This window comes from Myxine glutinosa, chromosome 9, assembly GCF_964187855.1.
Source record: "Myxine glutinosa chromosome 9, kmMyxGlut1.1, whole genome shotgun sequence".
Lineage (NCBI taxonomy): Eukaryota > Metazoa > Chordata > Myxini > Myxiniformes > Myxinidae > Myxine > Myxine glutinosa.
In genome coordinates, this window is record NC_136269.1 from 15,786,937 (window position 1) to 15,800,589 (window position 13,653).

General features: G+C 46.0%; 1 protein-coding gene across 1 annotated transcript; it reads right to left on the reverse strand.

Moving 5' to 3' along the window:
• Window positions 1-1,209: 1,209 nt before the first annotated feature.
• On the reverse strand, window positions 1,210-13,450 carry LOC144893707 (protein FAM200C-like). The gene is made up of 3 exons (XM_078785074.1): window positions 13,415-13,450; window positions 11,829-12,855; window positions 1,210-1,352 (listed from the first exon to the last, which is right to left on the reverse strand). The coding sequence occupies exons 1-3, from the start codon at window positions 13,448-13,450 to the stop codon at window positions 1,210-1,212; spliced, it is 1,206 nt and encodes a 401-aa protein (XP_078641200.1).
• Window positions 13,451-13,653: the final 203 nt, after the last annotated feature.

Below are 13,653 nucleotides of genomic sequence, written 5' to 3' on the forward strand. Positions count from 1 at the left end.
TCAGCCCTCATGATCGACGCCATGGGTTTGATACACGGCCTTAGAAGCATTCCTGATACTTTTGGTGATTTAGCAAACCTTGTGGTCGGTGTCATCGTCCAGCTGATGAGGAGATTCAAGTCCACTCGGGCCGACTTCATTTGTGATTGGTACCCGAAAATCTCCATCAAAAACGCCGAGCGCTCTCGTCGGTACAGCGAGACCGGGACAAATTTCTTCCACCTCTATGGCAGTTCTCAGAAGGTACCATCACAGTGGAAAAAATTCATTGGGGATGGCAGAAACAAAGAGGCCTTGTTCAAATTCTTGTTTGAGACCTGGCAATCTCACCCCCTGCCTCATTGTAATCAGGACTACTCTCTTTTCGTCACCCACGGTCAGGAATGTCATGAGCTCAGTGTGTCCGTGCAGGCGACTCAGTCACCTGATGTCCGTGTCGTATCAGAGCTGTTCTGTGACCATGAAGAGGCTGATACCACACTGTTGCTTCATGCGAAACATGCAAGTCAGAGCCACGACAGTGTCGTGATACACAGTCCTGACAGTGATGTAGCCATCATAGCGATCAGCTTGTGGAAGGACAGTCAGACACGGTTATTGTTTTCTACAGGCCACAAGAACACAAGGGTACTCGATATTGGAACCGTGAGGGCTACATTGGGCGAGTCTGTGTGTGACGGTCTGATTGGTTTACACGTTTTCACTGGCTGCGACTCGGTCAGCTCATTCAAAGGGAAAGGAAAACGTCGTCCTTTCACCATGTTGTGCGACAGTGCAGATTTTCAAACAGCTTTCACAGAGCTGGGCTCATCGTTTTTCTTGTCTGAGGAAACCGAATCGGTGTTACAGAAGTTTGTTGTGGCCTTGTATACCAGTCAATTCTCAACGTCGGACCTCTATGAAGCGAGGTATAAACTCTTCTGTCTGTCCTCATCGCCAAACGAAGCGACTCTTCCGCCGACTAAAGATGCCCTACATCAACATTCACTGAGAGCTGCCTACCAATCCTGTATACATCGGAGTTCCTTCGTCCCATTGATGCAGGCCCCCTCCCCACAAGAGCATGGCTGGGTGGTTGACGGAGAGGATTTGGGGATTGTGTGGATGACTCGCGCACCCGCTCCTAAATCAGTACTGGAAGCGGTGGCATGTTCCTGTAAGAAAACTAAATGTACGTCTGGTTGCTGTTCATGCCTAAATTCGGGCCTTTCATGCACAGACATGTGTTTGTGCCAAGAGTGTGACAACGGTACCAATACGACGACGGAAAATGCATTCGAAAATGGGTCCGGGAGTGATGACAGCAACATAGAAAACGACCATGAGCATTTCAATATTTGAGCTGTTGAAATCTGATGCCCAATGCCCATATATGGTTGTGATTTACGGTGTTTTTAAGGTTTCTCCGTTGTTCACTCTATATTGTTTTTTACCTGTATTGTTTGAGAAACGTTTTTGTAAGTACGGTACGGTACTAATAAACATGCTGTGAATAGCTCTGACTGTCAGCACGGCCTACTGTTTTCCCTAATTCACCTCAAGGATCTTGAGCAATGCTCGCTCCATGACCATCCATTTCATTCCGTGGTTGTTCACTTCGTGGGTGAGTTACCAACCTCAAGAGTGTTCAGGAGGATCAATTTATCTTCAGTGAACCGCCCAAGCCCAACGTACAGTGTATCCGCTTATCGCATATCAACCCTTTTGCCAATCAAAATTAAGCAGTGTACACAAAATGGTTTTAGCAGATTATAAAATTATATGAGGGATTTACACGAGGGGGGGGGGGGGGGGGGGACCAATGACCGGACGTTTTTTTTAAAATCTTCATTTACCCAAGAGGGGGTCATCCCCGGGCAAATTTTGAAAGCTAGATTGCCTGAGATGCGATCTGTGGCCATATTGCGCCCGTTGCTGAAGTTGCAGCTAAGCCTGAATAGTTTCTTGTTATTTTTGAAAAATTTCATGGCCCTGAGGGGGGATGGCCCCATGGACACCCCCGGAAAAATTTTGAAAGTTAGATTGCCTGAGATTGCCGAGGGGGGGGGGCATGGCACCATGCCCCCCCTCGCTACGCCACTGGGGTTGGAAATTCAACACCGGATGATCAGAAGGGCCTTTTCACATCCCCCGGCTGCTGGCGGCACGTTTATAGTCCTCATATAATCGTATAAATGCCGCAGTAAAGATGTTTTATTTTTGAAGGTATTTTGTCGAAAGGGATAAACTACTATATCTGTAAGGGCCTCCATACCCTTAATGGGCAAGAGTTGGACGGATAACTTTTTCTCCGATGTTTGGTGTACCAACAGTTAGCATCAGCTGAAATTTCACCTCGCACCCATTCCGCGGAACGAAATTTCATTTCTAGGCCCTTACCAAGGTTTTGCTACCGGGTTGGTATTTTCTAACATTCGCCCAGATGGTTTTGACTGCTGGAGGCTCCCGTTCTGGGAAACGTTCCGCATCACAAGTTCGCTGTAAACTTCCAGTTTCGTGAAAGGTTGTAACCACGAAGGTCCGCTGTTCAGTCGTAAGTTGAACCATCTTTTCAATGAATCAGACTATCTATAAACCCATACACTGTAGGCCCATTTTAAATACCTATCTTAAACAAAGGATGATGCAACCAACGATTACCAGACCAGCTTCACAATTTTACATGATCAACTTGGCAGTCGACAAGTAATGCGTCCATTTAAAACTGTCTTGCACCGATAAGCCAAACTTGTAAAAATGCAATTTGAACTTGTCATTTTCAATGAACATGTACTCGGTCATGTGTGACAGCAATGATGCATGAAAGGTATCGATGGCAAGCTGAGGATCTCCTCATAATTGGTAAACCACATGTAAATTGTCGAACTAAATAACCTTTGCATATTAACCCCTTGAATTCGGATTACCTTTTTTTTGATACGCCCTGTATATACATACACCTGATGCGTATACGTGCACATGAATGATGGCCGTCATCCATATCCATATGGCTGCTCCATATCTCCACGAATCTTCTCAAGATGATTGCAATAAACGAGCAGCTCTTCATCAGAAACGGCAGTTTCCTTTGCCAACCGGGGAAAGTGGTACATATCTCTGCGGCCGAGGGTTTCCCTGTGCATAGTCGCCTTGGTTACAAACGCGCCAATCACTTTCTTTGCTTTAATCAGCGTCATATGGTCACCCTGGAGTTGTTTGTTGAGAGATAGAATGGGCTCATTGGTCCCAGAATGGGCTCATCGGTCCCCCCACCATAGTCCCATCCTGTTGTTCAGTTAGTTAGAGGAAGCTCATCAAGGCCACTCATAGGTTAACTCAGATAAGGAGATGGTCAGCCATCTGTGGCAACCTGTTTACAACTTTCTGTATAGAACTTTGGTTGAGAAAGAACAAAGGGAGGGTGAATACTCATGAATACTCATAAAAGTGTCAACATTCAGGATATTGGAAAAGTCATGAAGAGATAAGAACTGTAGCCAAGGCCAGCTGAGGAGAACTGAAAGATTGTGCCCACACAGGCTAAGAGCACACAGGAAAGAACTCCTTATTAGGATATTACACATCCTCAAAGCACAAGAAAGAACTTAAGTATTATAAAGAGTTCAGTAATAAGGAAAACAGAACATATAATTGGTTATACTTGGTAATTGGTAAAGCAGCATAATAACAAAGGGGGAGGGGCATAATAGCTCCCTACATACCGCCCTTTTGGATCTAAGATACAAAGTTATCTATGAGCCAATCAAAGGCCTTTATTTCAAAACAAAGCAGAAATGAATCAAATCAGAAAAGCCATTCAACATATCACGCGAAGGCAGCCGGTGAGCATGTCCCGCACGCAAAGCACCACACAGTACCCAGTAGGATGATTCGCGTCTGTATGTGAGTATGCACTGTAAGGCCGTAGAAGCAGGGTGAACAAATGGCATAAAGGAAAAACCTCCAAGTGAGGCAAAACAGACAGTGTAAAAGATTCACTAAACATACCACACGGATGCCTCCCAGTGAGCATGTCTCGTACCCCGTACCGCACAGCGCACTCAGCAGGAAGATCCGTGGGCGTCTGGGTGCAAGTGGGTGTTAGTGGATGTATGATGTAAGTCGGGTGTAGATGGGTGTATGAGGTGAGACCGTAGAGACATGAAGATCGAATAGCGTGTCAAATCCCCAACGAAGACCTCTGGTTCCACCGGGGTCCACACCCAGGGAGATCTCCTGACCCACCCTTGGTCCACAGAGGTGCGGCCGGACTCCTCCCCGACTGGAGCTCGCCCAGGCTTCCCCAGGAGAAATCCTTGGAAATCGTCAGCGCTCAATCGATATTCATGTTCATGAGGTCTCTTACATGCTGGTGATCTGGGGAAGACACAACATCGTCAGTATCAGGTGGCTCAAACCTATGGCCATAAAACAATGCAAAACGGTCCAAAGGAGGGAGAGCAACTTCCTTTGGGTCAAAGTCGAGATCGTCCGAGGCGATGCTGCTTGCAGCGCTGTTATTCACGGGCGTATCTCCAAAACAATCAGATTCGGAACTCAGAGTATCTCCAATGTTGAGTTCCTCACCATCCAGGCTTGGGTGTGCAGTTGGGTCCAAATCCCGGACTGGGTCAGTGACGTTTGACTCACTGTGAGCTTGTGAGACATAAAGGTGGGCTCGTGAAACATAAAGAGGCAAAGCCTGCATTGAGACATAAACATCAGCCGGGGACCCTTGCAAGTGGCCCACATCATCATTAGTAACATCATCAGTAACATTATTCTCAGGTGGCGTAGGCTTGCGGCGTCGGCGGTCAGCAACAGTCATAGCCGTACACATCGAGAAGAAATGAGAGGAGTCCTTTAGGAACTCGTTGACGTCTGCATGCGACGCGTTGGGGCCCAGAGGAATCGGCCTTCTGGCAGCCTGAAATGCTTCAAGGTCTGCAAATGTGTAATCGACATTATTATCAGTAATATCAACAATGGAAGAACAATCTTCGGAAGCGGAGATCTCATTGTCGCAGCCCAGTGACTCGTTCGGGTCGTCGTTCCAGGATCCGCGATCTGCAGTTGCGTCGACGGCTGGTGTGTCATCTGGACCCACGGTCAGCTTGTCGGTCATCACCATGGCCTTTTCTGGTGTCGTCTTCAGTGTCCATCCTGTGGTAAACTTTCTCACACACGCAAGGACTAAAGCCTCGATTAGTACACAACAAACCACGATTCCAAGGACTATTGCCAAGGCGGTCAATATCTACTTTACTATCGTACCTGTCCATCCTTTGGTTGGCGGCTTTTCCTGCCGTCTCGTCCGCCCTTGCATTGCCCCGAACAACGTCAGTGTCCGCCCTTTGATGGCCGCGACATTTATCACCGCAATAGCGCGGGGAAGCAAAATGCTTTGGAGTAGCCCTTCCAATTCTACCACGCGCACCACAGCCCATATCCACCACAATTTACCTGTACCCTCTACCTATTTTAAACTACTATCCACGGGTATTCGTGAAGGGGGTCCATCTTTCCCAACCACTCCCTTCGCACCAGCCACTCCCCGTTGTCCATAAACCTCTGAGACACACACACAACCTGTCCATTTCACAGTGAGGTGGGGTGCAGATCAATTCTGAAATAACAAAGAGGGTTTTGTCTGAAATTCGTCTCATGAAAACCCATCCAAGAGTCCAGTGTGACAGACAGACAGACACAGACACTGTGACACACAGAAAACCCCAGGTACACATTCAAACCAGCTTGTCCTCAGATCCACAAATGTTCACTTTCTTCCATTATAATCCCCTTATTTCATTTCCTGTGCAAATTAAACCGACAGTTCAACCAAGGTCGCAGCACGAGTCGGGCCTGGTGTGGGAGTGAACCAGATAAGACTTTGGCTGAAATGTACGCTGGCCCGACCAAGCCCGTTTAAAGGAAACGCATGTTAAATGCAGTGAATTTTCTTCTACAAATGGCAAAATGAAATTGGACGTAGCTTTTTAAAGCACTTTTGACAATTTCCACTTTGGACTTTTGGTCCAACCACCACTTTTGGTTTTGGTCAAACTTTTGACTTTGTCCAATTTCCAGCTAACGTTAACCTTTAATTTAAACCAAATTGCAACTGAAGTTATTTTCCTGAACCCAGGAAGTTACATACATCCCTGCTCACGCCACACAAGACAACAGGTGATCCACTTTCAACAGATACCACACTACACAGAAACCTTTGGCAATGCAACAACGAACTTCCAAAAACAACAACAAAACATCCAATCCACCTCAATGGCTCACCTAGCAGCTCATTGTGTCCCTGTCTATCTCTTCTTGCATCTACACTGTTCACAGCAAGTCCAATTCGTCCTTTAAGTCACATGTACCCAGAGTATATGAAACAACCACTCAAACTTAATCCAGCTACACATACCGTTTTCCCAAAAACTCACAGAGCAGTCCAAATCCAGACCAGTCATGCATTTACATGTAAATATTAGGTATAGTATCTAAAATTAAACAAATGGTCGACTTCCGGCTCACAGATGAAAAGCTTGTATCTTTAAGATTGATCTAAGCTTCCAACATTTCAAATCGTCACTTGAAACATCAGCTTATATCAAAAATACTTGCTCATTCCTGGAATCGCACGTTCAACCCTTTGTGTCATGACACAATATCTATTTAAATAACTATTTTCCATTTATACATTCATAGAAATGTTAGCGTCGGTCACAATCCACATGGATTGTAGCTGTCAGCGAGCGAGCCATCCATTCCATACAAGTTATTTCACACAACCATTCTCCATACACCTGGGTTTGCACACCTGTGCCCACACACTGACTCCAGGCTTCTTCATTCAATACAATGCACTCACCCCCACTCACAATACTCTGCTCAATAGACAATACTCTTCTACACACACACACAGCGTCATTTGATCTAACTACTCCCTTCTGAAACATGCGCTTTGCAGTCACCCCTTATATTATTGCGCTCCCCCATCACTACAATACTCGGAGCACACTGACGTCATCTCCCATTTTCCCCGTCCCATATGCACTAGACTATAGGAATTTAAATTAAAATTGAACATAAATCCACAACAACTTAAATCAACGTAAAACCCAGCGGTTTTATCAACAGCCCAGCCACTTTCCTTGTTCGCTCTCCTTCTGTGGAACTGTAACCTTTGCCACTTTGTTGTCTTTTCTCTGCCAGTAATACAAACCGAAGCACACCTGTCTGCACATGTACTTTAACCATAATTATATGAGACCCAACACCAGGAGTGCTCCCTGGAGCTGCCATAACTCGCCTTCACACCCCATCCAACCACATATCTCACTCAACCTTGCCAAAATCCAATCTATTTACCTTTGTTGCACACAACATCTGTCCCCCATTGCCCATCAAAAGTGCCCACTCCACAACCCACAATTTTCTCAGGGTACACACCTGTCTTTACTGTCGAAATCCATGTTTCAGAAATATAACTCCATGGCCTGCTAGACAGCCAGACAGACACAACAATGAAACTATAACCTCCATTCTCCTTCCATGGTGAGTTTGTACCCCAATTTGTCTTGTCGATTTGTTCCATATTATTCCCATATTTTCCTATTCCCCTTCCAATGGAACGTAAATCATGGAAGTAAGTTACCAAAAGAACTCCCCTCCAGGCCAAAGGTGTGTATTTCACACCTCTACGGCATTTCACACCATGACATAATTTTAATCTTTCTCATTACACAGCTCATTGGCTCCCATGTCCTGTCAAGCCATGTGCAGCTTCACAATAACAAACCACCATTAACCTACCTCCCCCTGTTATTTATTTATTTTTCGTAAATAAACAAATAAACAAGAAAATAACCTAGTCTGTTTATTGAAAATAAAAAGTTCCCATATGTCTTTCCCTGTAACACTCACCACGGGTGTGCACTCCCGCAAATACCCCCACTCGCGTGCTCCGATGTGCCCCCTCGCACACTTGCCACAACATAAAACTCCCATTTACTGGATTAAACCTTGGCCCTCCGTGAAATCACACCACAGACTTACGATCAGACAAACAGGCAGACACGTCTTTCCTCCATGACATCATACATTGGGACCTTGTCAGTCGGATCACAGGCCACAGGAGAAATACAAAAACCTCCAACCTACTCTCCAACACCGTCAGGTTGGAGAAAATATCCGAGTAAGTGTTTCTACGCCCCCTTAACTATTTCTAAGCTTTCTATGCAACCTTTTAAAACTCACAATAGTTTAATTTCAGCAAGATTTTCTTTACTATTTTCCCACGTCATTCATGCCTAATACACCTCACACATCCATACATACCGCACAAGTAGCCAATACCAATCGACATTGCATACAAGAAACCCTTTCATGCGTCAATGACACATGGCACACACAATGGACACAAATACATACTTCAATGACAGACATCCATATATACATTTATTCATTCATTCATATACCAATGAGTCTCTCAGACGTCGCGCGAACACCGGATCGACTCCAACCATGCACCTCCAACAGCCACTCCCCTGCCAACCTAGGCAACGCATTTTAAATCATGCGTTTCCCTATACATTCTCCATACCACGTGACTGACAAGCCAGCTCGCATTTCAAACCACTGCGCACATTCAGCAGTGTGAACAGTCGCAAAAATTCACAGCACAACGACCTGAGTGGGTCGTGTACAACGCCTTATGTCTCAATCATTCAAAAGAAAGGGGATTCTTAGACCGGGGTGGAAAGGGTGAGTTGGGGTGAAAAGGGTGGGGCAGGGAGGGTGGTGTTGCCTGGAACCCCGGGACAGAGCTCAGGGCTGGGAGGGTAGGGGTTTGGTATCTGCCTGACCCTCCCACGGGGACTTGACTTTCAACGAGCGGCATCAGTCACTCGTTAGCCTGCCTCTCTATTTCCTTAACCGCTTCATCCTGCATTTTATTCACCTGTTTCCTCAGGCCCTTGAGTTTTAATACCTCACCGGCCAGGCTGGCCTGTTTCGATCTTGCCTGTCACTTCATCGCTTCTTCCTTCCATCAACCAAAGACTTTCCAATAGTCAGGTGGGAAGTGTTTCGTGTCCTGTTCTAACTTTTCTAATGCCCCATACAACACGTCCAATTTTTCCAGCGCAAAAGACCCTCCTTTGGGCCACGGTTCACCTAGATCCTTAGTCAGCGCAACCCATGACTTCCCTGGTCTCGCAGCATCATAGCCATACCTCCGAAACATGAAAAATGCTGGGGTATTTCTAAGAGGTTCACCTGCCTTTACAGTCTTATTACCCATCCAGTTCCCCATCCTAGGAAAATTTAGTTTACCGACGTAGCCTTGTACTCGTGAGGTTCGTCCGCCTCGCGCTCTACCTAACTCTGAAAGGCTCGTAGCCTTGTGTACCCGTGAGGTTCGCCCGCCTCGCGAAGTACGGCCTTCTACCTAACTCTGAGAGACCCGTAGCCTTGTACCCGTGAGGTTCGCCCGCCTCGCGAAGTACGGCCTTCTAACCTACCCTTACTGTACTCTCCTGGCGTCCTACGCCCTTATAATACTTCTAATCTTACTTATAATTCCGACGTCTCCCGGGTAGGCCTCGGATCGGGACACCGCCCTTATCCTTACCCTCACAACCCAGAGATCTATTACCCCTTAACCTCGGGCGCCCAACGTGGGCACCCCCCTTACGTAACGTTACCCTGACGAGTCCATAAACAGTCAGTTGCTCCGGGACCCAAGCGGTCCGTATTTAAATTTAGGTTCGTGGATCAGGTTCGAGCAGGGAACGGAACAAACGGCATCCGAGCAAGAGAGTGGGTTACAATTTGGACTGACCCCCATGCTATAAAGGAAAAAACAAAAGAAAACCCACAGCTCACCTGACCCGGATCAATTGCTAGCTGGTCTCACCACTCACTTGCCTGGGACCGCGTCCCGGACTGCACAGACTGATCGACACCGCTGCCACCAGTTGTCGGAAATGAGACTTAGGACTTGGGACTCAGAAGAAAGGAGCAACGGATATATTTATTGGAACTCGAGTACTCAAGCTTGAGGACAGCAAAGTTGCATTGAAACTCACAAGGAATGACCAACAGTACAACAAGATGCTCTGAATTAAATCAATTAAACCTTGCTTTATATAAGGAATATCAGGGGTGGGGTTAGCTCACAAGATACAGAGATAGAATGGGCTCATTGGTCCCAGAATGGGCTCATCGGTCCCCCCACCATAGTCCCATCCTGTTGTTCAGTTAGTTAGAGGAAGCTCATCAAGGCCACTCATAGGTTAACTCAGATAAGGAGATGGTCAGCCATCTGTGGCAACCTGTTTACAACTTTCTGTATAGAACTTTGGTTGAGAAAGAACAAAGGGAGGGTGAATACTCATGAATACTCATAAAAGTGTCAACATTCAGGATATTGGAAAAGTCATGAAGAGATAAGAACTGTAGCCAAGGCCAGCTGAGGAGAACTGAAAGATTGTGCCCACACAGGCTAAGAGCACACAGGAAAGAACTCCTTATTAGGATATTACACATCCTCAAAGCACAAGAAAGAACTTAAGTATTATAAAGAGTTCAGTAATAAGGAAAACAGAACATATAATTGGTTATACTTGGTAATTGGTAAAGCAGCATAATAACAAAGGGGGAGGGGCATAATAGCTCCCTACACCGCAGTAAAGATGTTTTATTTTTGAAGGTATTTTGTCGAAAGGGATAAACTACTATATCTGTAAGGGCCTCCATACCCTTAATGGGCAAGAGTTGGACGGATAACTTTTTCTCCGATGTTTGGTGTACCAACAGTTAGCATCAGCTGAAATTTCACCTCGCACCCATTCCGCGGAACGAAATTTCATTTCTAGGCCCTTACCAAGGTTTTGCTACCGGGTTGGTATTTTCTAACATTCGCCCAGATGGTTTTGACTGCTGGAGGCTCCCGTTCTGGGAAACGTTCCGCATCACAAGTTCGCTGTAAACTTCCAGTTTCGTGAAAGGTTGTAACCACGAAGGTCCGCTGTTCAGTCGTAAGTTGAACCATCTTTTCAATGAATCAGACTATCTATAAACCCATACACTGTAGGCCCATTTTAAATACCTATCTTAAACAAAGGATGATGCAACCAACGATTACCAGACCAGCTTCACAATTTTACATGATCAACTTGGCAGTCGACAAGTAATGCGTCCATTTAAAACTGTCTTGCACCGATAAGCCAAACTTGTAAAAATGCAATTTGAACTTGTCATTTTCAATGAACATGTACTCGGTCATGTGTGACAGCAATGATGCATGAAAGGTATCGATGGCAAGCTGAGGATCTCCTCATAATTGGTAAACCACATGTAAATTGTCGAACTAAATAACCTTTGCATATTAACCCCTTGAATTCGGATTACCTTTTTTTTGATACGCCCTGTATATACATACACCTGATGCGTATACGTGCACATGAATGATGGCCGTCATCCATATCCATATGGCTGCTCCATATCTCCACGAATCTTCTCAAGATGATTGCAATAAACGAGCAGCTCTTCATCAGAAACGGCAGTTTCCTTTGCCAACCGGGGAAAGTGGTACATATCTCTGCGGCCGAGGGTTTCCCTGTGCATAGTCGCCTTGGTTACAAACGCGCCAATCACTTTCTTTGCTTTAATCAGCGTCATATGGTCACCCTGGAGTTGTTTGTTGACATCATTCAGCATACTGAATATGTCCGTGAGGTAAGCCACATCATGCTCGATCGCATTCACTTTCTCCGATAGCTCCGTATCAATTTCCAGCAGAAACTTGACCACTGTTGAGAAGAGTGCATGGAAACGGGTCAAACAAGTGCCTTTGGACAACCATCGAACTTCGGTATGCAACAGGAGCCACTCGAATGCCTCATCGTTCTCCTGGCAAAGCTGACGAAACAGCCGATCATGCAGAGACGACACCTTGATTTTATTCACTGCTTTGATTACTGTTTGGAGTGATGTATGAAGTCTGGTGCTGAGAGCTTTTGCTGCAAGATGCTGGCGGTGCACGACACAGTGAATGGCGAACACGGACGGTACCTGGTTCTTCAGAAGCGCAATAAAACCACGCTGGCGGCCAACCATCGCTGGTGCCCCGTCCGTCGCGCAAGCGAGAATGTTCTCCATCGGTATGTTTTGATCAGGAAAGTACATCTCCAATGTTTGGAAGATGGAAGAACCCTTTGTATCGGTCTGGAGAGAGCGGGCAAACAACATTTCTTCCACCATTTCCTGATCACGGATGAAGCGAACGTCGCAGAGTAACAGAGCTTCACTGTCACACAAAGTGGACTCATCCAGCTGGATGGCGAAGTGTGTGCTTCTCAGCTCACTACACAGCTTATCTTCTACATCTGATGATATTTCATCAATCCGCCTGGCCATGGAATCATTGCTGAGCGCAATCGACGAGAGAACTGGATTCGGATCCTGGCCCATAACGGTTTTTATCACTTCCCCAACAGCTGGTTTGATCAACTGTTTGCCGATTGAATACGGTTTTCCAGATCTGGCGATGAGCAATGACAGCTTATACGACGCTTCCAGTCCTGTATCCATGAGCTCTTGGCTGGCTTTGAACATCGTCGTTACCGTGGATGACTTCTCAAATTTCTCTTTCAGCGATTGGAAATAGCTGACCTCTGCGCGAGCCTTATCACTGTCCTTTTTACTCAAGTGCTCGCTCAGTCGAGATGGTTTCATTGCTTCATTGGACAGCGTGATACCACACAACAAACACATCGGTAATTGTTTGTTCGTCGGAGATGGAATGAATCCATACTTGATGTATTCAACGGAATACTGACACTTTTTCTTTGAAGCCGACCGGACGTGAAGCTTTTTTGAATAACGAAATCAACACGCCAAAATGTTGAAAGACGAACACCAGCGCTAACACTGACTGTTCATACCTTGCCCAATGTCTGTGCTGGCCAGGCCAGGCTGTAAAGTTGAACCAGGCACGTTGAATAGCCCAGCACGAATAGAGTGTATTATATCCCGCATAAAAAGATTCTTGCAAGCCGATTGGTTGAAATGGCACCACGTGACAAAAATTAGTGTTGTTCTATTGGCCGCATTGGCCGTCGTTATGGAAGCGGCCAATAGTATTTCGCTGGTGTCATGCACATGTTTTTTTTGCGTGAGCATGTATGGACAAGAAAATACCTACACGACATCAGCAAACATGTGATCATAAAAACCATGCGGAGGGGGAAAGAATGTGGTCGTTGATTGGATGGCCAATTTGCCGAATGGCGCCGGGTAACCTGTTCAAGCCTTAGTCACATATGATGCTGCTGCCGCACGGTTCTGCGGTCTGTAAATGGGATTTTTACAAATCGTACGGCTTTGCGGGCTGCGGCAGCAGTATTCACAAATGTTACGGGGTCCGCACGACAATCGTGTATATAAGGCGCGGCTCTGCATACATTAGGATTTATTTGCAGATTTCAAGATGCCACCACAAGGGAGTAAAGTGAAAAAGAGGAAAGCGAAGAAGTTTGTGGAGGCACAGGACAGACAGAGAGAAGAGTTTGAAGACAGGGAACAACATAGAGAAGACATGGATGACGATGAAGGGGAAGGTGATGAAGAAGCTGAGGCGGCCAATAGGGTGCATCAAACGCCCAACTA

Coding starts and splice junctions, on each gene's coding strand:
- LOC144893707 (XM_078785074.1), bottom strand. CDS start 13,450: ATGTATGCAGAGCCGCGCCTTATATACACGATTGTC. Junction 12,856..13,414: donor GCCTTATATACACGATTGTC/GTGCGGACCCCG, acceptor TATTCAAAAAAG/CTTCACGTCCGGTCGGCTTC. Junction 1,353..11,828: donor ATGGTTGTCCAAAGGCACTT/GTTTGACCCGTT, acceptor ATTGGGCATCAG/ATTTCAACAGCTCAAATATT.